This window comes from Balaenoptera musculus, chromosome 20 (genome assembly GCF_009873245.2).
Source record: "Balaenoptera musculus isolate JJ_BM4_2016_0621 chromosome 20, mBalMus1.pri.v3, whole genome shotgun sequence".
In the NCBI taxonomy this organism is placed as follows: Eukaryota; Metazoa; Chordata; class Mammalia; order Artiodactyla; family Balaenopteridae; genus Balaenoptera; species Balaenoptera musculus.
This window is the reverse complement of record NC_045804.1, coordinates 21,259,500-21,282,053: the sequence shown is the minus strand read 5'-3', so window position 1 is coordinate 21,282,053 and position 22,554 is coordinate 21,259,500. Positions and strand designations below refer to the sequence as shown.

The 22,554-nt window shown below is 56.9% G+C and overlaps 3 protein-coding genes across 9 annotated transcripts; 2 read left to right on the top strand and 1 right to left on the bottom strand.

Moving 5' to 3' along the window:
- Nucleotides 1–140: 140 nt before the first annotated feature.
- On the top strand, nucleotides 141–2,689 carry CCR10 (C-C motif chemokine receptor 10). Of its 2 annotated transcripts, none has more exons than XM_036837908.1 (2): nucleotides 141–218; nucleotides 1,482–2,689. In XM_036837908.1, exons 1-2 carry the CDS (start codon nucleotides 207–209, stop codon nucleotides 2,547–2,549), a joined length of 1,080 nt encoding a protein of 359 aa, XP_036693803.1. In that variant the 5' UTR covers nucleotides 141–206; the 3' UTR covers nucleotides 2,550–2,689. The 2 variants fall into 2 exon arrangements, with proteins under 2 accessions (XP_036693803.1, XP_036693802.1); XM_036837907.1 differs by lacking the exon at nucleotides 141–218 and adding an exon at nucleotides 1,272–1,360.
- A 2,059-nt stretch (nucleotides 2,690–4,748) lies between these two features.
- PLEKHH3 (pleckstrin homology, MyTH4 and FERM domain containing H3) lies at nucleotides 4,749–13,504 on the top strand. 6 transcript variants are annotated; one of them, XR_005017922.1, is made up of 13 exons: nucleotides 4,749–5,355; nucleotides 7,356–7,411; nucleotides 7,750–7,829; nucleotides 7,928–8,119; nucleotides 8,206–8,363; nucleotides 8,475–8,595; nucleotides 9,382–9,688; nucleotides 10,275–10,482; nucleotides 10,722–10,858; nucleotides 11,151–11,283; nucleotides 11,479–11,912; nucleotides 12,214–12,405; nucleotides 13,120–13,257. XR_005017922.1 is itself a non-coding variant. In XM_036837880.1 (13 exons), the coding sequence occupies exons 1-13, from the start codon at nucleotides 5,194–5,196 to the stop codon at nucleotides 13,291–13,293; spliced, it is 2,370 nt and encodes a 789-aa protein (XP_036693775.1). In that variant the 5' UTR covers nucleotides 4,749–5,193; the 3' UTR covers nucleotides 13,294–13,504. The 6 variants fall into 6 exon arrangements, 5 of the variants coding, with proteins under 5 accessions (XP_036693775.1, XP_036693776.1, XP_036693777.1 ...); XM_036837880.1 differs by having other exon boundaries at nucleotides 10,722–10,849; nucleotides 11,479–11,937; nucleotides 13,120–13,504; XM_036837881.1 differs by having other exon boundaries at nucleotides 12,214–12,286; nucleotides 13,120–13,504.
- Nucleotides 13,505–14,400: 896 nt separating this feature from the next.
- On the bottom strand, nucleotides 14,401–19,492 carry LOC118886971 (tubulin gamma-2 chain). Its single transcript, XM_036837425.1, has 11 exons — nucleotides 19,205–19,492; nucleotides 18,799–18,911; nucleotides 18,432–18,599; nucleotides 18,055–18,123; nucleotides 17,636–17,715; nucleotides 17,103–17,229; nucleotides 15,997–16,083; nucleotides 15,734–15,883; nucleotides 15,165–15,317; nucleotides 14,920–15,081; nucleotides 14,401–14,796 (listed from the first exon to the last, which is right to left on the bottom strand). The coding sequence occupies exons 1-11, from the start codon at nucleotides 19,251–19,253 to the stop codon at nucleotides 14,599–14,601; spliced, it is 1,356 nt and encodes a 451-aa protein (XP_036693320.1). The 5' UTR covers nucleotides 19,254–19,492; the 3' UTR covers nucleotides 14,401–14,598.
- Between the last annotated feature and the right edge of the window lie 3,062 nt (nucleotides 19,493–22,554).

The window sequence follows — 22,554 nt, the reverse complement described above, 5'->3', positions numbered from 1 at the left end:
CGCTTTCCCGGACCCCGCGCAAGCGCGCGCCTGAGCCCTGCTGCGAATGGGCGGGGGTAGAGAGCCTCCCGTCGCCGGGAAATACCCTGAATAACCCGAGGCCGACAGGGACTGTGGCCTCAGGGATGGGGGAAGAGAAGCTAGGGCCGGTTAGGGGGTCCTGAAAAATCCAAGAAAAGGGAGATGGAAGGGGAGGGTGCTTGGAGATGGAGAGAAGAGTAAGTAAAAGAATCCAACATTTTCTGACAGCAAATTATGCTCCAGGCACCCGTGCTAGGCACCCTCAGCACCCTGTGAATTCTGCATTTTTACCTCACTCCACTTTGCAGATGAAAAACCTGAGGCTCAGAGAGGTCAGAAAACCTACTTAAGATCACACAGGTGGCTAGCAAACGATGATATTCCAAAACCCATTCTTTTTCTACTGGCACGGTAAAGAGAAATTATTTTTTAGGACGTAGAATAGGAAAGTTAGGTAAAGAGGGCCCACGGACCCTAATCCCCACCGCCCTCTTGGCCCTTCTCCCCGCCCCTTCCTTCCTGTCCCACTAGTTTAACTTCTGTCCCCAGTGGCTTTACCTCAGAAACCCGAGTAGCCAGAGATGGGGACTGAGCCCGCAGAGCAGGTGGGAGTGGGGGAAGGGGGGGAACGGTTACAGAGAGGGAGGGTAAGGTGAAGGTATGGGATTCCCTACCTGGCACCAGGCCTCTGCCATGCTATGACCCACCTAGGATGCCTGGAGCCCTCTGGGACCAGGGGCCCTCCAGATAGACAGGGCTGGTAATGAGACGCTGCGGTTGGGGGACGGGACTGGGGTTGAGAGGGAGGATGAGCTGAACCTAGAGATCTAAGGTCCCAACTGAGCCCAGAAAACCTGAGCTCCAACCCTTACGACCCCCTTGTCATGAGTAGTTCAGTGCACCTGTACTGGAGGCTTAGAGGTGGTGGTGAGAAGGGGTGAAGGGAAAGGAGATACAGAAAACCTCTCCAGACCAAGCATGGAGTCCAGGGACCAGGTCTCAGGCAAAGTCTGCATGTGGGTGTTCTTCCAGGAGAGGGCGCTGCAGAGGAACTGAAGCGCTAAGATTTACTAATAATACAGACACCTGGCCTATGGAGAGCACAGATGCTTCACATTCATTATCTTCCTTATTTCAAACAACCCTGCCGGGTGGGCTGGTCAGGATTTCTAATCTCGACATTATGTATTAGGCAACTGGAGAACCAGAAAGAGCAAGTGATTCACTCAAGGTCACCGAGGAAGCTGGATGTAGAGGCAGCAGGGGTGCAAGGGAAGCCAAGGCCTGTCTGAGGGTGTGCTAAGAAGAGTGTGGAGAAGAGTTTATGTCTTCTCCCCGGGTACTGTACCATTGTACCTAGTCACACAGGAGCCCCCAGCTTGGAATGCATGTGTGGGAGGGGGAGGTGTGTGGTGGAGGCATGTCTCATAAGATCTCTCTTCTCATTTTGGCCTCCCCAGGTCTCCTGGGGCCCCTACTCCGGGGACGATGAGGAGGCATACTCGGCTGAGCCGCTGCCAGAACTCTGCTACAAGGCCGATGTCCAGGCCTTCAGTCGGGCCTTCCAACCCAGTGTCTCCCTGACTGTGGCTGCGCTGGGTCTGGCCGGCAATGGCCTGGTCCTGGCCACGCACCTGGCGGCCCGACGCGCTGCCCGCTCGCCCACCTCTGCGCACCTGCTCCAGCTGGCCCTGGCCGACCTTCTGCTGGCTCTGACCCTGCCCTTTGCCGCAGCCGGGGCTCTGCAGGGCTGGAGTTTGGGAAGTGTCACCTGCCGCGCCATCTCGGGCCTCTATTCGGCCTCCTTCCACGCCGGCTTCCTCTTCCTGGCCTGTATCAGCGCCGACCGCTACGTGGCCATCGCGCGGGCCCTCCCAACTGGACCGAGGCCCCCGGTGCCGGGCCGCGCACACTTGGTCTCAGTCATCGTGTGGTTGTTGTCGCTGCTCCTGGCGCTGCCTGCTCTCCTTTTCAGCCAGGACGGGCAGCGAGAAGGCCAGCGGCGCTGCCGTCTCATCTTCCCCGAAGGCCTCACGCAGACGGTGAAGGGGGTGAGCGCCGTGGCGCAGGTGGTCCTGGGCTTCGCGCTGCCGCTGGGCGTCATGGCGGCCTGCTACGCGCTCCTGGGCCGCACGCTGCTGGCCACCAGGGGGCCCGAGCGCCGGCGCGCGCTGCGCGTCGTGGTGGCCCTGGTGGCGGCCTTCGTGGTGCTGCAGCTGCCCTACAGTCTCGCCCTGCTATTGGATACTGCCGACCTCCTGGCGGCCCGCGAGCGGAGCTGCCCCGCCAGCAAGCGCAAGGATCTGGCACTGCTGGTGACCGGGGGCTTGGCCCTCGCCCGCTGCGGCCTCAACCCCGTGCTCTACGCCTTTCTGGGCCTGCGCTTCCGCCAGGACCTGCGGAGGCTGCTACGGGGTCGGGGCTGCAGTCCAGGGCCTCACCACCGCGGCCGCTGCCCCCGCCGGCCCCGCCTTTCTTCCTGCTCGGCTCCCACGGAGACCAACAGTATCTCCTTCTGGGACTACTAGGGCTGCGAATCAAGAGGAGGGGGGCGGGCTAAGGAAATGATTCCAGGGAGGGTAGTGGGAAGGGGGAGTAGGTGGGGGACACTGAGAAAGAGGTAGGGACCTCAGGAATTGCTTCTGTACTTTGGCACATTAAACTGACAACATGGAAATGAGGGGCAACCCAACAACTGTTACTATTTTTGAGTCACCGGCTTGGAAGTGATTTGTAGCAGGGCAGAGCTGGTGGGTCCCCCCCGGCCCCGCCCCTTCGCACCCCGCCGCGCTTGGCTCTAAGTGGAAGGCGCTGAGAGCCTGGGTGGGGGTGAGGGCTGCTAAGCCTGCTAAAGCTCTAGGCACTGACACCCCCTCCACCTTCACCCGGTCTCTGCCAACAGAGGTGAGGTGGGGAAGCTGCCAGGCGCCGAGGGGCGAGCGTTCCTCCTGAAATAGTGTAAGAAAGAGCTTTCTAACAACCAGAGTGCAATCCAGTAATGGCTGCCTTAGCAAGTACCGAGTTCCCGGCCTCTGGAATGTTCCGGCTGAGGCTGTCGGGGACTGTGTGTGTGCCTATGCCTGGTGTGGGGGTAGGAACGGGGCCAGGAGATTCCCGTTTTGGGTTGGATTCGATTACCACTCTACAGTCCCGTCTAAGGTTCGCTGGTGGAGAGAAAAAAGTTATTTGAAAAGTTGAGTCGCAGTTTTTCACCTTGGAGAAAATCCAAGGAGAGAATTCCAATTTGCAAATTTCCAAAGAGTGGTTATCACGGGCGGGGTGGGGGTGGGGTGACAGCCATTCTCCATCTTCCTTGGGGACGGGGTCAGAGGGAATGTACTGAGCCTGCCGGAAAGAGAGAGGTTAGACAACGGAAAGAACTTCCCTGCAGGCAAGGGCCTGGGATCCAGAGAGGGAAGAGTGTATATGGTGTGGTGTTTCCATCCCTAGGAAGTCTCAGCGCAGGCCACTCTCATCTGGGGCGAGGGCAAGGCTGGGATGGCCTCTAAAGACATTGATTCCTGGTCTTTGTTTTACACAGTCACGACAGGCAGGATGGTGTCCACGTGCGACAACTCTCGCAGTTTAATATCCGGTCAGCCAAGCTGCCCCGACCACTCCAGCCTGGAGTCTGGGGACCCAGGGCAAGAGGGGCGGAGCGTGGCGGGGATGTCTCCAGGGAGGCGCTGGCCTGCCGTCCCCGCCCTGTCCCGCCGCGCCCAGCTCGGGCTAGCCTTCCTTCTCGGAGTCTCCGGCGGCTGAGACCAAGAACCACGGGCTCCAGGGGTCAGGATCCAGGGAAGTCCCGGACATAGCGCCGATCTTCAAAGGGTCCCACACGCCAGTCACTGGGGGCCAACCTGGAACCCTCCACCAGTGATCTCAGGAATCGCCGCTGAGTCAGCAACGCACGCGCGCGCCCGCGGTCGCCCTGGCCCCGCCCCTCCTCTGGCCCCGCCCCGTCCTCTTAGAGCCTTGGTTAACCCCTTCCTACACAGAACCGCAGGATAGTCACCGTGAGAAGCCTCCACTCCATTCGAAGACCACGGAATTCCCTAGAATCCGAAGTCACTCTCCCAACTGGAGTTCAGTGAGCTGTGCGCTCTACATTAGATTTTATTTCCGGCCTTGGTCTGCACTCTCCCAGAGTCTCTGCCTCAGCTTCTTCACCTCAAAAGGAGGTGACTCAGATCGCGGAACTGGACTCCTTCATCCAGGGGCGGAGGGCTACCTCTAGGGCTGTGCTTGGCGCAGGTAGCTAAGGCTCTTTCCTTTCTCTGGAACCCTGAGACGAGACAGGGGTGCAGAGGGCAGCAGTCGGAGCCTTTCTCTATGCGCTATGGGCACTTTGTTCTCCAGAGCTCCTGCTCGAGTGCTTTTAATTTGTTGGTTGGTGAGCCAAGAGTTAAAACAAGAGCCTGAAGGCGGGCTTCCGTGACGTCCCTAGCAGTCCGTGTCCGACCTCCGAAGCGGGGGCGTGGCTAACATCGCATTGCCCCCTCCCTCCTAATTCCCCTGCCCCTCCCCGCTGTCACCAAGCCAGGGACACATGATGCAACCCGCCGCGGTTTCAGTAGCTTGATTGGTGGCCGCGCCCGGCGCCAGGCACAGGGATTGGACAAAGGAGGCTGTGACGAAAACTGGACACAACCCTGTAAAGAAGGGAGGAGAGAAAGAAGGGGGGGGCCGAAGGGGAGGGGGTTGGGGAGGCGGGGTCCCGGCACTGTGCTCGCGCCCCTAGCGCGCCAGTCCCGGGGCTGCAGGGAGCGCAGCGCGCTCGGCCCGGGCCCCGGCCACCGGACGCCCTACCGGACACGACCCTCCCTGGAGCTTGGACAACTGCCCACCTCGGACACTGCACCGGACACTGCCCCCCACAGGGCTGGACACTACAACGGACACTACTTCCCAGCTCCGGACATTGCTCCCTCCTCCCCCACCCCCGCTTCCCCCCTCCCCCTCCGGGGGCCCAGACTCTGAGCCCCCCGCAGGCTCTAGCTAGCGACCCCTTGCACCCCAGAGCCAGACACCGCCTCCTCCCAGTCCCCCTCTCCCTTTCCCTCCTCCCTCCTCATCTTTCCCCCCGCCCGGGTCGGAACCCCGCCAGTTTCTCCGACCCCCTGCAGCTCGGCCCCGGCTGCCCGCACCCCCATCCCCCGGCTGCTCGCCCGGATGCCTCTCCCCGGGGGATTGTGGTGGCTCCTCTGCTGCCGTCGAGGCTTTACTCTTCTGCACCGGGACTACGGGGACGGCGAGCTTAGCGGGGACGGGGACGAAGACGAGGACGAGGAGACCTTTGAGCTACGGACCCCGAGTCCAGCGGGCGGCGGGAGGGTAAGTCCCGGGGGGTTTGAAGCCTTGTCTCAATCCCTCTCACTACAACCGGCCGTCACGCCTGATCCTGCTCCAGACTCCAGCCAAACGCCGTGCTCTTGTGGACTGGGGGCTCGGGAGACGTTTTTGCCTGGGGGCCAGAAGCCCCCGAGAGCTCAAGCAGCAGCCCGCCTCGGGATGTGCCTGTGGGCCTCGCGCAGCACGCTGGGCGCTGTCCACCTGCTGGGGGCCCTGAGGCAGGGGAGGCGTCACGCCTGGCCCGACCTGGCCCAGCCTCTCCCTTCCCCGCTGGGCCCGCGTCCCATCCCGTCTCCTTCCGCCTCCGCCAGCGCCGAGGAATGTGGCGAGGCCGGCTGGGCGGCTCGGACACCTGGGTCCGCTCCGCTTCCAATTCTTGAGCGCTGAGCGCTGGGGCCAGATGCGGGAGTTCCCGCCGCAGGGACCTGGGCAAGGGGAAGCAGGCATCCTCAGACTGGGGTCCGTGGCGGGGACCCCATGGAGAGGGAGCTGGGGGCCACAACTCTCCGAGGGCCCCTCATCATTACCCTGACACTCAGGGCCTCCCTGGTGAGGCTCCTGGGGAATCCCTGAGGGAATGGTGAGGGACACTCGGCTCCCGGGTTTTGTCGAACCTCCCCGTGGCGAAACTGAGGCTCTATTGGTGTGGGAGACCATCATCCCCTGACGTCCCCTCTCTGATGCCCCTGCACGCCAGCAAGCAAACTCCGGGCAACCAGACTCGCGTGTGCTGTGGCCTGGGTCAGGCTCCCTTCCCCCGCTCAGGGGTCCCCAGCAGGCCCGGTGGCTCAGTGCCCGGGTGGGGCGGGCTGCGCCGCTGGGGCCGGCGCCAGCACCTGGCGGAGGCGGAGGGCGGATAAATATAGAGGGGGGGCGGGGAGGGAGGGAATCAGGGGACTGCGATTAGGGGAGTTGGTCTAAGAGAGGGGTCAGCACCTGCCCTTATGGTGGTGTGGCCGAGAGCCCCTCTCAGACCCTCCAGAAGATAAGAGGATCTGCGCCTCCCGAAGGCACAGGACCCAGGCGTCCCCAAGGTTCCAGCCTGAGCAGGGTCAGCTTTGTGAACCACTGCCATTGCCTCCCTCATGCTCCACCTCCACCACCACCCCCCTCCTCGGAGCTTGGGGACAGGTGTCCCTGGCCCCCTTCCCCCACCTCCCCCTCCTGACTTTAGCTGCCTCGATGCAATGGGACTATGGCACAGTTCCCGCCTGACCTGGCTCCCGGTTGGGTTTTAGGCCTTTCTTAGACCCCAGTCTACAGTAGAAGTTCCAGGGCACAGGGGGTGGTAGAGGGAGGGCAAAATCCTGGACTGTACCTCCCATGGAGAGTATTCTTCAGCCTGGCCTGAGCCCCAGCAAAAGGACAGGGTCTTTACTTCCTACTGAGTTTCAGGGGTCCCTGTGGGAGGGTATAAGAAGCTCTTGGAGAAAGCCCTATACCGAAAGGGTCCCTCTTCCCTTCATTCACCTCCGTGCCTACCGCCTGCCTGCCAGCCTGAACGCCCGCCAGCCAATGAAGGGAAAATGAGGAGGAGGGGGTGACTTCGACTGCCAGAGCAAGAAAGGACTTCATCCACCTCTCCCTTTTCACAGATTGGGAACCTAAGGCCCAAAGACTCGAAGGGGCTTGCCAGGGTTCCTCAGCAAGTTTGTAGATCCGAGTTAGCGGTTGAGCCGGTATTAGAACCCAGGTCTCCTGACTCTCTGCCCAGTGCTTTTTCTACTCTACCCCAACACTTGATTGCCTCTTTAAAGAATCACAGAGACCAGGCGAGAGTCTTGGCTTCTTAGCTTGGGCTGTTCTGTAGAGACTGGTGGAAGGGGCGAGCCCAGTGGCTTCAGCTCGCTCGGTTGCAGTCACAGTCACCATCCCACTCCTTGATTCCCCAATCCCCTGAGCAGCGCTGTCCTGGGCCAGAAGCCACTGGCATCCTGGGAGGAGGGTTCTTAGCCTGAGGGCCAATCTGCCTGTTTCCCCAGGGCCCCCTGGATGTGACGCTGACTCAGCCTGTGAGGAGCGGGCCAGTCTCAGACAGGTGAACTCAGCCCCTGCGTCGCATGGTCTGGGACCCCCATCTTCACCGTCTTCCCTCCCGCGGTTGTGCAATAAGGGAAAGGCCTTAACGCCGGACGCTGTGGTTTGGCCGGGGTCCCGGGGGGCGGTCCGGCTGGGGGCGCGGGGAGGAAGGGGGGGGTCCGGGCTATTTCTGGTGCGAGGTCAGAACGGCCCAGCGGTTCCCACAGCCTGGGGGAGGGGTGCCCAGCCCGGGGAGTAGGCACCCCTCGCGGTCTGGGGAGCCCTTAGAGAGGAGCCTCCTGGAGGCGGGGTGCAGGACCGGCAGGCTTGCCCAACCCTCGCTCCCCTCTTGCCCAGGCTGCAAAGCTGGGAGGAGACACGGAGCCTCATCCCGGAGAAGGGGCCGTCAGAAGACGACCCAGACGTCGTCGTGAAAGGTGGGGATCCACCTCATGCGCTCTAGAGGCCCCAATCCCAACCCTCCACGGGATAATGTCTTCTCCTGCTGATCCCCTTTCCCTCCTTCTCCCCGCAGGTTGGCTGTACCGCGAGCCCCGCGGAGGAGGGGCGCGGCCCTGGTTGCCCCCGCGCCGAGCCTGGTTCGTGCTCACCCGGGACTCCTTGGACCAGTTCAGCAGCAGCGGGAAGGGGGCGCGGCGCCTGGGGAGCCTCGTGCTCACCAGCCTGTGCTCGGTGACCGGCCCTGAGCGCAGGCCCAAGGAGACCGGTGAGACCTCATGGGGATTCTCCTACCTCCCTAGGTAGCTGCCCCAGCCAGCCCTGATTGACCTCCGCGGCCTCTCTTTCCCCCAGGTCTGTGGTCAGTGACCGTGTCTGGCCGGAAGCATAGCGTCCGGCTCTGCTCGCCCCGCCAGGCTGAGGCAGAGCGCTGGGGGGTGGCGCTGCGCGAAGTGATAGCCTCCAAGGCGCCGCTGGAGACCCCCACCCAGCTGCTGCTCAGGGACATTCAGGTGCGAGGGAGGGAACTCCATGGAGAAAGAGGAGGGTGGTGGACCCATAAACTTTCTGGGTTCATGGTGAGCCCCCTTCTCCATCACTTTGATCATTTCCATGGCCTCTAGGAGAGTTGTGGGGACCCGGAAGCTGTGGCCCTTATTTACAGACGGAACCCAATTCTGAGGCACACTAATGGGGCCCTGTATGCCCCACTTCTGCCCCTGCCCTACGGAGTCAGTGCCCCAGGTGAGTGGTGCCATGGCCCAAGACCCTTGGATGGGGAATCTGAATGCCTCACCTGATAGGGATCTAGGAGTCCTCAGGGGGCCTACCCAGCCCCTCATTTTTCAAAGGATGAAGATGAAACCAGAAGCTGAGCAGACTGATACCCAAGGTAGAGGGGGAGGAAAGCCAGCACAGAAAGTAAAGGCTCCCTTTGACCACCTTCTCTGGATCTCATTCTGACTACTGATGTTCCTTCATGAGTTTTTACACCTTCTATTTTGTTCTTTCATTATACTCTCAACACCATGGCATACTGCCTTTACAAGTGGTGGGAAAGCCACCACCTTGGGAGAATGTGCTGACCTCATCTAGTTATACTTCTCCCCAAAAGGGAATAGTGACAGGCCCAGGTCCTCAAGCTAGAGGATAAAGGGGAGCTGGGAGAAGAACCCTGGTTTTCTGACTCGCGGTCCAACCTGTTTTCTGGCCCATGGTGATAGCTGTCAGTACCCAATTACAGAATCTGAAGGTTGACCCTGTGTCCTTATAGTCCATCCCTCCAAGTTACTAACTCAAAGTGCAGCCTTAGGGGATCTGGAGGGGGAGATTCCCGGGTGGCAGGGGTTGAATTTGGCTCTGTGGGGACGATTGCTTTCCCTTCACTCTTCCTGTCCTTCGCACTCTCCCCTCCTTGCCACCCCTGTCCCCTTACACTCCCTCTGACCTTCCCCTGGTTCACACCTACCTCCCAGGGCCCAGCTCTGTGTCCCCTCTCCAAACCGTCCCTCCGCCCCCGCCGTCCCGCAGGTCCGGGCTACGCTCCCTTGCGCGAGGAGGCGGTGCGGCTGTTCCTGGCGCTGCAGGCCCTGGAGGGGGCGCGGCGCCCCGGGCCCCTGATGCAGGGTGTGCTCCAGACCTGCCGGGACCTGCCCGCGCTCCGAGACGAGCTCTTCCTGCAGCTGGCTAAGCAGACCTCGGGCCCCGCAGGCCCCCCCGGGCCTCCAGCTACCCAAGACCCTGCGGCCCTGCGGTACTGGCAGCTCCTCACTTGCATGAGCTGTACCTTCCGGCCTGGCGGACCTGTACGGGGCCACCTCCTGGGGCATCTGGAGAGGTGAGAGGGGAGGCGTGGGGGTAAGGCCAAGGCAAGGGAGCTAAGGGGCTGGGAAAGAATGGCAGGTCTTTCCAAAGGGTTTGGCAGATGGAGAACTTGGACCCAGACAAGGGAAGGGACTTGCTCCAAGGTCAGGGCTCTGCTAATATGCATAGTGCCTTTGTGGGAATTACAAGATCATACACCACTTGCGAGCGGAGGAATTACAAAAAGGCTCCTCACTTTGGGCAGCGGAATTATTAAAAGGCTGTTTTTCTCGGAGCTGATGCAGTCCAGCGCCAGGGCTTTTGGGTTGGAAAGAGGAATGCGGCTGGAGTTTGGATTTCAACCCGAAGGAGGATCATGGAAACTCTGGGAAGTGGGAGGGGGCAGTAAAGAGAAAGCTGCCAGGGGCCTTAGAAAGTAATTCTGCTCCATACAGAGCATCGGGGTAGATTCAGAAGATCTGGCCGCGCTGCCTTCAAGGAACTTAGAGTTGGAGGGGAGGGAATCGGCGAGGCAAAATAAACTATAAAGTAAGAAGGCAATAGGGAGGAGGTGAAGGAAAGCCCTCGGAGCACTGACTCTCCAGTTCTCCCTAACCCAGGACTGAGCAGGCGCTCCCGGACTCGGAACTGGCGGAATACGCGCGCTTCATACGAAAAGCGCTGGGCCGGACGCGCGGCCGGGAGCTGGTGCCCTCGCTGGCAGAGATTTCCGCGCTGAGCCGACGGCAGGAGTTGTTGTGCACCGTGCACTGTCCGGGGGCTGGTGCCTGCCCTGTGGCCATAGACTCCCACACCACGGCGGGAGACGTAAGACCACAGAGAAAACCCCTGAAACCTCAACCTTCCTCCCAGCTTCCCATGCCTGGCTCTCCTGGTGCCTGGGCCCTAGGTTTGCCCGAGTCTGAGAGTCATCAGTTGGGTAACGGCTGTATGTGGCGGGACTAACAGACCTGAAAGATCCCTCCAGTTAGACCCCCTCCAGAAGTACTGGCAAGACCCCTGCGCGGTCTGGGTCTGACTTTCCTCTTATGTTCTCACCCCTCCAGGTTGCTCGAGAGCTGGTGGGGCGGCTGGGCTTGACCCGGAGCCGCAATGCATTCGCGCTGTACGAGCAGCGAGGGGCCCAGGAGCGAGCCCTGGCCGGGGGGACTCTCGTGGCCGACGTGCTCACCAGGTTTGAGAAGTAAATGTCCAGCCCCAGCCCTGCTCTCCGTTAGCCCATTCGCCTCTCGGCTTCGGTCAATCCCTAAGCAAACGTTTACCGAGCGCCTGCCACTTGCCTGGAACAGTAAATTTCACTGGTTCACAGACGGATTCTTGTCCGCCGGCGGTTTGCAGTCAGGCTTCAAGGCTCGCCTGCTCTGTTCATTCCGCCCGGGCCCCGCCCCAAACATCTGGCCCCGCCTCTTTCCCCTGGGCCCGCGCCTTGGGGGCCCCTGCTTCCCGGAAGCATCGCGGCCTTCCTTATTCTGCAGCTTGGCGGCGGAGGAAGCCGGGCTGGAGGACCCGCCGGACTCCAGCTGGAGACTGTGTCTGCGTCTTCACGGACCACTGCACCCTGAGGGGCTGTCCCCAGACGGTCACGAACTGCCCTTCCTCTTTGAGCAGGTGAGGATCTCCGGTATTCACGCCCAGCGAAGACCCGCGAGCCTGAACCCCTCCCTTTCTGGGCCATCGCATTTCGTCGTTATGGCAACCCCTGGGGAGGCGGTGCTCGAACCCAGACCTCAGGTTCCACACCCCGAGGTGTCTTCGCGACGGTACCCCGCCGCTCCCGCGCTGACGCCCCCTGCCTCCCCGTAGGCTCACGCTCTGCTGCTGCGCGGCCGGCCGGCCCTGCCCGACGACACGCTGCGCGCCCAGGCGGCGCTGCGCCTGCGGAGTCTGCACCGAGACTTCTCCCCGCGGGCGCCCCTGCCGCGCCTGGACCGCTTGCTGCCCACCCCGGCCCCGCCGCGTGAAGACCCTCCCCGCCCGGTGCCCAGGCCTCCCCGCTCCGCCGCCCTGCTGGCCGGGGCAATCTGGAGCCCGGGCCTGGCCAAGAGGCGGGCGGAGCGGGCCCGGCGCGGCGGGGCCGGCCGCCCGGCGGGAAGCGTGGCCCGCGAGGGAGGAGGTGGCGCCGGCACGGCGGCTGCTGTGCTGGGAGGCTGGAAGCGGCTACGGGGCATGGGCCGAGCTGAGGCCATGGCTGCCTACCTGGCTCTGGCGGCGCAGTGTCCAGGGTTCGGCGCTGCTCGGTATGACGTTCTGGAGCTGAGCACGGTGAGGGGGAGAAGGGAGAGGGGGACTCTGGCGGCCCGAGCCCCACACCTTTGCCCCAGAGCCACAGGCCCCCATTGTGGGTCACTTCACTCCCTACACCCAGCACAGCTGCCCATCTCAAACCCCAGGAGTCACTGGCCCTGGGGCCTCACCTCTGTGGAGCTGTGGATTATAGGGGCGGACCAGGAAACTTCTTGCTCACAGCCATCTCCCCACACCAAAAATAATGTTGCAGGGTTCCCTCCTTCCACCCTGACTCTGCCTGTCTGTCCGCAGGAGCCTGGTGGGGGCGCTCCACAGAAGCTATGCCTGGGCCTGGGAGCCAAGGCCATGTCCCTCTCCCGACCGGGTGAGACACAGCCCGTTCACAGTGTCAGCTATGGCCGTGTGGCCGCCTGCCAACTAATGGGCCCCCACACCCTGGCATTGAGGGTGGGAGAGAGCCAGCTCCTCCTGCAGAGTCCCCAGGTGAGTGGGAAGAGGGTGTAGAAGGAGGAAGGAAGGGAAAGGATGTCAAGAAACATTTATTAAGCATTGAGCATGGGCCAGGTACAGCTCTAGACCCTGGAGATCCAACAGTGATCAAAGACAAACAAGGAGCTTACATCAGAGCCAGCAATCAGACACTAAACAAGGAATCAAGCACTTTTTTTTTTTTTTCTAATTTTTTTGGCCACACCAGGCGGCATGCGGGATCTTAGTTCCCTGACCAGGGATGGAACCCATGCCCCCTGCAGTGGAAGTGTGGAGTCTCAGCCACTGGACAGCCAGGGAAGTCCCCTCAAAGACTATTTAAGACAGTGACAAATGCTATGAAGGAAAGGGTAGTGAGACAGGAAGTGATTGGAGGGGGCCATAGCATAGCATTAGGTAGGACGGTCAGGAAAAGATACGCAACAACAGTGACACTTAAGCTAGCCAAAGGAAGATCTGGGGGCACAGCATTCCAGGTGGAGGGACTTGCAAGTGCAAAGGCCCTGAGTTGAGAATAACCTTAGGATATTAGAGGAGCAGAAAGAAGCAAGTGTGATTGGCACATTGTGAGTGAGGGAGAGCGATGAGGAGGAAGGAAAGATTGTAGGGGGCAGCTCATGTAAGGCCTTGGGAAGGAGCCTGGGTGGAGGATGAGAAAAAGGAGAACCCAGTGGCCCTTTGTGTACTCTGACCTCTGCCCTCCCTTAGGTGGAAGAGATCATGCAGCTGGTGAATGCCTACTTGGCCAACCCCTCCCCTGAGAGGCCCAGCAGTAGTCCTCCTCCATGCCAAGACCTGCCAGACACCTCCCCTCCCAGCCAGCACCCGGGCCTGGACGAGCCCCAGGGACAGTCTGGCTGTTTGGGGCAGCTGCAGGACTGAGCTTGCCAAGAGGTCACGACCTCCCTCTTGCCTCCATCCTGGACTTGGACTGCTCTGCGATTTCAGGGAACCATGGACCCTTTTGGCCCTGCAGGGACAGGGCACACCCCACACCCAAGGGCTGCAATGGGTGCAGACAATTTTCTAGTTTGTTTCTTAATTTATTTGTAGAAGAGAAGACACACACAAAAAAATTCCTTATTTACACAAACCCTTCCTGTGGGAGTGTTGTCAGTGGGATAAGTTGGAGCCCCAGAGCTCAGAGCTCCACCTCCGGGGACGCCCACACTCTGGGCTTTCACCAGCACTGAGGGGAGTCTGAACACCACAGGGCTCCACCCTCCGTGACCTTCTGGATTTAACCTCCTCCTGGCCCGTATGCTGCCCTAGGGTGGTGGGTGGGGCAGGCAAGAGGACAGTTTTGGAAGCTGGCAATTACTCATCCTTCTTCCACTGAGTGGCATAGGGGTGGCCTCTTGGCATCCCTGAGGCCCGAGGACAGTGAGTCATCAGGACTGGCACTACCCAGTCCTACCCTGGTGTCCAGCTTCTGGGTCTTGGTTGGGTCCATCTTTAGTGTGCCTACTGCTTTGGGACTGGAACAGAAGAAGCTTGGGGCAGGATCAGACCCAAGAACTTCTCTGGCACAGATAAAGAATTTATCAGGATGGGCTCAGCCCTACTTTCATCAGATTGGGCTGAATTGGATTGATTCCTGAGGATCTAATCGCCTTGTGCCTGGGAATATAGTCTTGGCTTTCTTGACCTACTCAGGATGCTGCAGGCCGTCCTTCAGTAGCCTCTACAGCCTCTGCCCTGAGTGGGGGAGGCTGGGGCAATATGGGCAATACTGACCCACCCTGGGGCAGGAGCTTAGGCACTGAGGAGACGGCAGACATCAGTAATCCTCTGTAGTCTTAAGAGTAGGACCGGCTCCAGTAGAACAGCTTGGTTCTAGGCAAGGGATGCTCATGGAAACAGTGGACATACAAAGACCGGGACTAAGCTAGAGCAGTTAAAGGCCACCCTGCCAACACATGCCTGGGAACTGTGAGGCACCATGGAGATCCTTTTATCGTCCCCCATATTCATAGACCAAGGCCTGACTATATTCACAATGAAGCTTTATTACTTTATTAGAGCTAAATAAGCATACCAAGGGTCAGGCATGGAAGGGAGGAAGCAGGGCCAACTCCTGGGCTGGAGAAAAACCTAGAAAGGTTGTTGGTGAGGGGAATTTGGACCAGAGGGACCAGGCATGATGGGGGCTGTGCTTACTGTCCAGGGCGTGCAGTGGGGAGGAAGTCACTGCTCCTGGGTGCCCCAGGAGATGTAGTCTGGCCGCGTGGCTGCATGGTACTCATCAATAAGCTCCTGCACGACCTCCCTGGACCTGTCCAGCTCGTCAAAGTTCTCCTTGAAGATGTCCTCCTTGCGGAACTGCTCCAGGAAGGCCTCCCGCTTCCGCAGCTTGTCGTACTGCTGGCAGGAACTTTCAAAGAGCTGCAAGAGATAGAAATCTCCAGGAGCCAGTGCAAGACAAGGGGTTGGAATGGATCTGGGGGAGAATGAGGAAGGTGGCTAGTGGAAGAGAGTGGCCAAAGAAGACCAGGAGGCTAGGCTCACCGAGGAGATGCTGGTGTGGTTGGCCATCATGAGCCCGCTGACCCTGTGGGCAGAAGGCAGGTAGGGCGACTTCCTGGACAGGGCCACCTGGATGCTGGCTGGGCCCCAGGGGATGAAGTTGGCCAACTTCCGTTCCCGGATCCTCTGCAGGCTCTTGTGGACCTGGGGTGGGCACAGGAGTGGTGGTGGTAGCCTCTCCTCTACCCCTGTGGGCTCTGGGGGTAGAACGAAGGGGCCTCACCTACCTGGGTGGGGTCCACCTCCCCCTGGATGATGTTGAGGATGGCGATGTAGCAGTGGTTGGTCTGGCGATCCCGGCCCGTGGACACCATCACGTTCTTGGGCTGCAGCAGCCTCCTCATGACGTCCAGGACCGTGGTCTTCCTCACGCTGGCCACCTGAGGGGAGAGTGGCCACAGGGCAGGCCAGCACTCAGGGCACAGTCGAGACACGCACGGACAGAGAGCAGTAGGCAACACACGTCCCCATCAGACTCGGGGTAGTTTGGCCTCTCTGGGGAGTGTCCTTAGATTCAGGTCCACCCTGAGCCTCTGCTGTGGGACCGGGGATCTCAGTCCTCCCGAGCTCAGCAAGCTCACGCCCTTGTGCAGGAGCATCAGCAGACCCCGTACAGCCCGGGCCCTGCAGGGAGCCACAGGCAGAGGGAAGAGGAGAGCAAGTCAGCCAGGAAGTCGCCCAGCCTGTGCCAGTCCCTGAGCGCAGGGCCTCTGGGGGCTGCACGGGGCAGCTCCGGGTGCAGCAGGGAAAAGAGAAAGGCTAGGCAGGGCCTGCTGGGCCTGAGGGCTGCTCTTACCGACTGGTCCGTGGTGAGGGGTGTGTAGCCAGTCATGAGGAAGTGGAGCCGTGGTGTGGGAATGAGCGAGGCGATGAGGCCGATGAGGTCGTTGTTCATGTAGCCGGGGTAGCGCAGGGTGGTGGTGCTGGCCGACATGATGGTGGACACCTGGGGACAGGGGTGCCGTGTCAAGGGCCTTGTCCTGGGAGGCCTCCCTTCCCCAGGTGGTACTCCGGCAAGGCGGGGTTCCAGTCCAAAGGAGTCTAGGAGTGAGGGCTCACCAGCTGGTTGATCTGAGAGAAGGATGGGTTCTGGATGTGCAGGCGGTCTGTGGCGATCCGGTTCAGGGCTGTGTTGTCCAGCACCACCTGGGGGGACAGAAGAGGGTCACGGCACCTTTTTGAGGAGAAAGGGGGCAGAGAAATAAGTAATTTGTTTAGTCCCCCTCTAAACTCCAAAACTAGGAAGAACTCCAAAACTAGGAAGTAGGTGTGCTAATTTAAAGGGCAAATACTGTCTCTGGGGCATCAGGAGACACGTTTCTACCACCCACTGCATTAAACAAATATTTGATTGTCCAACATGTGCCAGGCATGGTGCCTAGAGAAACTATGGAGAGTAAAACAGGCATGGTCTTCCCCCTCACCACATCTATAGTCTAGAGGAGGGAGACCGACATTAAATATAAAACAACAGCAAAGTATAGTTATAGCCTGAAATATGCACAAAGGAATTTGACCTTGTCTCGGTGGTCAGGGAAGGTTTTGCTAAGAAAGTGACCCTTGGGCTGAGAATGTAAGCATGAGTAGGCATTAAACAGGCTAAGTGGCGTGGCTTCCCTGGTGGCACAGTGGTTAAGAATCCGCCTGCCAATGCAGGGAACACGGGTTTGAGCCCTGGTCCAGGAAGATCCCACATGCCGTGGAGCAACTAAGCCCGTAAGCCACAGCTACTGAGGCCGCGTGCCACAACTACTGAAGCTCGCACGCCTAGAGCCTGTGCTCTGCAACAAGAGAAACCACCACAATAAGAAGCCCACACACCACAACGAAGAGTAGCCCCACTCGCTGCAACTAGAGAAAGCCCGTGCGCAGCAATGAAGACTCAATGCAGCCAAAAATAAAATTAATTAATTAATTAAAAAAAAAAAAAAGAGGCTAAGTGGAGACATGTGGGGTGGGGGGTTGTTATTCACTTTGCTGAGAGTCTTGCTGCCTAAAGGGACTATAAGAAACTTGGTCAGGTCCTTATTTCATAATTTGATCCACCAGGTACGGCTTTGTTGGTCCTCTGTTCTCTGGGCAAGGGCTTGGGAAGGCCAGGGTGTAGGTGTCTCTCTGGTTTGGGGAGGTCGACCAAAGCCCCCACTCCCTCCTCGCATGCTCACCACACAGTCTGCATTCTGGGTCAGCCTCTTGAGCGTGAGCAGTGAGTTGTAGGGCTGGACCACCACATCGCTCATCTCGTCCTGGTTGGGAAACACTGAGTATGTCTGCACCAGCTTCTTGGGGTACCTGGGGGTGAGGAAGAGGGAAAGGGGAAGGTGACATAGTAAATTGGAAGGACTCCCATCACTGCCCATCTCTATCTTCTCTAGGGATAACAGGGGCCATTCCTTTCCAAGTGCCACCAACATCTTATACAAAAGGGGTGAGGGCAGAACTGAGTCTTCAGAGCCCAGAAGCCAAAAAGGATAAGCCTAAAGCATCAAACCTCGTAGGTCCCCTTCTCCCCCTAGGCAAACCCGCCTCCTGGGAGTTACTGCTTCCAAGATGTTCCCTGGGTGGCCAGGCTCTGTTCCTACCTATGACTCAAAGGTGGTAGTGGTAGGCCTTCCAGCCCGAAAGAAAAAAGCGATAAAAAGGAAAGACATTACCCAGGGAAACAGGGCTAATGCCCTCTCCCCAAACACAGGCTTACCTGTCATTCAGTCGCTCTAAGAGGTAGGAACCCAGGCCAGAACCGGTGCCCCCAGCGATGGAATGACACAGCACGAAGCCCTGCAAGGGAGGGATGGAGAGGCAGTCTCCAGGGATCTGGCGGAGAGGCTTCAGGCTTGTGTCATTCCCCACTCCCAACACGCTCATGTGTCAAGGCTTCCTCTATGTCCATCCAGACTGAGGCTCCTTGAGATGGAAGGAACTGATGCCATCCAGATTAGGATCTCCTTGAGGACAAGGACTGTACCTTATTTACCTCACTATCTCACATCTGATACTCAGTGGAAGAGTTCTGAATTGAATTGCCCCCGTCACACATCTGATCAGGCTATCTCCTGACCTTTCCCCAGCACTTTTCAGCTTCCTCCCCACCCCCACCCCCCAGGGAGGCAGCCTCACCTCTAGGCTGTCACTTCCATCTGCTTCTCGGTCTATGATGTCAAAGATGTCTTCATGGATTTTCTCACCCTGTATAGAGACATGAGGAGGGAGGATGAGGATGAAGTTTCTGGAGAGCATCTCTTTTCAGCACCAATAATTCTACTCTCGGACACTGCTGCCACCTCAAACAGAGGGCTATGGCCCTCCCCCCAGAAATGCTACTTTGCAAATGGTTTGCACAAAGTTTGCATAAACCTCTCTCTGGCTGTCCCTCTTATCAGGGTAATCCCCTTGTCTCTTATTTATTGTCAGTGTGGGCAAATCCCCAGACTGCTTGTTCCTGCGTTGCCCCAGAAAGGGAACATCAAGAATCTCTGGGATGGCCACCTGGATACCTGGGAGAATCCGCTGGCCCAGTTGTTGCCAGCTCCTCCTCCATGCTCTGACAGGTAGATGTTCTCTGGGTTGTAGAGCTTGGCATAGGGGGAATTGAGGATGGAATGGATCACCCGCGGCTCCAGGTCCAGCAGCACCGCCCTGGGGATGTAGTGCTCATCGTCTGCCTGTCAAGGGGAGTCCAGGATCGGGCCCAGTAAGCTCGGGCCCACCCAGTCCTCCAGTCCTCCCAACTCTGGCTCCTGCCTGCCCTCCCTCTTCAAGCCAGCCGCCCTGGCTCCTTTGCCCAGCAGGTTTCCCAGTACCAAGCCCTTCGTTTCAGGCCCCATGGGCCATTGCCAACCCTGGCTAAGTCGCTGGGGGCACCTGGTAGAAAAAGACGTCCTTGCGGTCAGTGCCTTCGGTGGCGAACTCCTCCACGATGCCCTCGGGGCTGATACCATGCTCGGCGCACAGCTGTTTCCAGAACTCGAACCCAACTGGGGGGGGAGAGGAGAGACGCCTGGATCTGCTAGAGCCGTAAGGCCTCAGGAGCCCAGGGTGAGGCTCAGAGGCTGTCACACTCAGAGGGTGGGCCCAAGAGTCTGGGAGCCGTGACAGCCGGGGGCTGGAGGCAGGGCTCTCGGTCTGGGGTCCGGGACTTGGTTCATCATGCGCAGTAGGGCAGGGGGTTCATGGAAGGGAAAGGGGGGGCTGGAGGATGCGAAGCACTCGGGTGGGACCCGAAGGGGCAGAACCGGAGACTGGCTGGGCCCGGCGATCGTTCGCTCACTCTGGTTGCCGCACTGGCCCAGTTGCAGGGTGATGATCTCCCGGGGCATCGCTTTTCAGACGAGGGCGCGCCAGCCCGTCCGGGCCAAGCGGGAGTCACGGCAGGGACTAATGCCTGGCAGCCGGACGCGCAGGACGTGGGGAGCGCGCGCTCTCTTCGGCTTTTGACGCGGATGCTCAGTCTGCGCGTGTGCAGTGCGGGCCTCCCCTCGGCCGGCGGCCGCGGAGCCCAACCTGGGCATCTTCTCCCCCACAGCAGTTGCAGCTGGAATTCCGCACAGGCGCAGAGTGAGGCCACGCCCCCTCCTGCCCACCAACCCCAGCTCCGCGTCTGCGTAGTGAGACTTGCCAGACCACGGGGTAGCGACTCGGTGTGGGGGAGGGGAGGGGAGGGGCGGGCGATCCAGGTGTCTGGAGTCAGCCGCGCTTTACAGGTAGGTGAGCGGCTATGCCCGCTCTGCTAGATAGAGGAGCTGGATTCAAGCCAATTTTCTTCTTTTAAGTTTCTATTTTTAAATTAAATGTACCTAACAAAATTTACCATTTTAACCATTTTTAACTACAATTCTGTGGGATTAAGTACATACACATTCTGCAACTGTCACCACCATTCATCTCGAGAACTGTCACCTTCCCAAGCTGAAACTGTACCCCTTGAACAGTAACCCCGCCCCCATCGCCATTCTACTTTCTGTCTCTATGAATTTGACTAAGTAACTCATATAAGTTGAATCACACCGTTTTGTGCTTTTGTGTCTGTCTAATTTCATTTAGCATAATGTCATCAAGGTTAGTCCATGTTACAGAATTTTATTCCTTGTTAAGGCTGTATAATATTCTGTTGTATGCATATACCACATTTTTTAAAAACATCTTTATTGGAGTATAATTGCTTTACAATGGTGTGTTAGTTTCTGCTTTATAACAAAGTGAATCAGTTATACATATACATATGTTCCTATATCTCTTCCCTCTTGCATCTCCCTCCCTCCCACCCTCCCTATCCCACCCCTCTAGGTGGTCACAAAGCACAGAGCTGATCTCCCTGTGCTATGCAGTTGCTTCCCACTAGCTATCTATTTTACATTTGGTAGTGTATATATGTCCATGCCACTCTCTCACTTTGTCACATCTTACCCTTCCCCCTCCCCATATCCTCAAGTCCATTCTCTAGTAGGTCTGTGTCTTTATTCCCGTCTTGCCACTAGGTTCTTCATGACCTTTTTTTTTTTTTTCCCTTAGATTCCATATATATGTGTTAGCATACTGTATTTGTTTTTCTCTTTCTGACTTACTTCACTCTGTATGACAGACTCTAGGTCCATCCACCTCACTACAAATAACTCAAATTCGTTTCTTTTTATGGCTGAGTAATATTCCATTGTATATATGTGCCACATCTTCTTTATCCATTCATTCGATGATGGACACTTAGGTTGCTTCCATGTCCTGGCTACTGTAAATAGAGCTGCAATGAACATTTTGGTACATGACTCTTTTTGAATTATGGTTTTCTCAGGGTATATGCCCAGTAGTGGGATTGCTGGGTCGTATGGTAGTTCTATTTTTAGTTTTTTAAGGAACCTCCATACTGTTCTCCATAGTGGCTGTATCAATTTCCATTCCCACCAACAGTGCAAGAGGGTTCCCTTTTCTCCACACCCTCTCCAGCATTTATTGTTTCTAGATTTTTTGATGATGGCCATTCTGACCGGTGTGAGATGATATCTCATTGTAGTTTTGATTTGCATTTCTCTAATGATTAATGATGTTGAGCATTCTTTCATGTGCTTGTTGGCAATCTGTATATCTTCTTTGGAGAAATGTCTGTTTAGGTCTTCTGCCCATTTTTGGATTGGGTTGTTTGTTTTTTTGTTATTGAGCTGCATGAGCTGCTTGTAAATTTTGGAGATTAATCCTTTGTCAGTTGCTTTGTTTGCAAATATTTTCTCCCATTCTGAGGGTTGTCTTTTGGTCTTGTTTATGGTTTCCTTTGCTGTGCAAAAGCTTTTAAGTTTCATTAGGTCCCATTTGTTTATTTTTGTTTTTATTTCCATTTCTCTAGGAGCTGGATCAAAAAGGATCTTGCTGTGATTTATGTCATAGAGTGTTCTGCCTATGTTTTCCTCTAAGAGTTTGATAGTGTCTGGCCTTACATTTAGGTCTTTAATCCATTTTGAGTTTATTTTTGTGTATGGTGTTAGGGAGTGTTCTAATTTCATACTTTTACATGTAACTGTCCAGTTTTCCCAGCACCACTTATTGAAGAGACTGTCTTTTCTACACTGTATATGCTTGCCTCCTTTATCAAAGATAAGGGTTTATCTCTGGGCTTTCTATCCTGTTCCACTGATCTATGTTTCTGTTTTTGTGCCAGTACCATACTGTCTTGATTACTGTTGCTTTGTAGTATAGTCTGAAGTCAGGGAGCCTGATTCCTCCAGCTCCATATCCATCCATCCATGGACATTGGAGTTGCTTCCACCTATTGGCTATTGTGAATAATGCTGCTACGAACATGGGTGTACAAATATCTGTTTGACTGCCTACTTTCAATTCTTCTGGGTATATGCCCAGAAGCGGAATTGCTGGATCATAGGATAATTCTGTGTTTACTTTTTTTGAGGAATTGCCATACCATTTTCCACAGTGGCTGCACCATTTTACATTCCCACCAGCAATGCACAAGAGTTCCAAATTCTCCACGTCCTTGCCAACACGTGTTACTTTAAAAAGTAGACATCTTAATGAATGTGAAGTGGTATCTCATTGTGGTTTCTATTTTATTTTAAATTAAAAAATTTTTTAAACATACAAGCATGATTTTGTATTTTTACTATATATTTTTTTGCTTTGAAATTTTACATAAATGGTATCAGAGTGTGATATCCTTTTGTAACCTGGTTTTTTTCACCCTACATTAGATTTTGTGATTTAGCCATGTTGACACATGTAGATTTATTTCATTCCTTTTAACTGCTTCAAAGTATTTCATTGGATGAATAAAACCAGTCTATTCTATTTCCACACAGGGCCAGTTAGACTGTTTCCACTATTCTCTCTTACATCCAGTGAGCACAGGACTCGTCCACTTGTGAATGTGAAGGAAAATATCTCTACCAAGAGCTTGTGCAGCTTCAACTTTACAAGGTTTGGCATATTTTTTCCTAGATGGTTGTACCAATTTACACTTTTACTAGCAACATAATTCTCATTTCTCTATACTCAGTTCCACACGGGTTATCAGATCTTAATTTTTGTCAATCCCACAGATGCTCAATGGGATCTCATGGTTGTAACTTCCAGTTATGATCACAAGTAAAGTTGATTCAATTTTCTTTTGTAACTGAC

What these genes read in the sequence shown, in the direction of transcription:
- PLEKHH3 (XM_036837879.1), top strand. Translation starts at nt 5,194, where the DNA reads ATGCCTCTCCCCGGGGGATTGTGGTGGCTCCTCTGCTGCCGTCGAGGC. An exon ending in GTCCAGCGGGCGGCGGGAGG is followed by an intron (nt 5,356 to 7,355) that starts GTAAGTCCCGGG and finishes CTGTTTCCCCAG; the next exon opens with GGCCCCCTGGATGTGACGCT. An exon ending in GTGCTCACCAGGTTTGAGAA is followed by an intron (nt 10,859 to 11,150) that starts GTAAATGTCCAG and finishes CTTATTCTGCAG; the next exon opens with CTTGGCGGCGGAGGAAGCCG.
- LOC118886971 (XM_036837425.1), bottom strand. Translation starts at nt 19,253, where the DNA reads ATGCCCCGGGAGATCATCACCCTGCAACTGGGCCAGTGCGGCAACCAG. An exon ending in TTAGAGCGACTGAATGACAG is followed by an intron (nt 17,230 to 17,635) that starts GTAAGCCTGTGT and finishes CCTCACCCCCAG; the next exon opens with GTACCCCAAGAAGCTGGTGC. An exon ending in ACCACACCAGCATCTCCTCG is followed by an intron (nt 14,797 to 14,919) that starts GTGAGCCTAGCC and finishes TATCTCTTGCAG; the next exon opens with CTCTTTGAAAGTTCCTGCCA.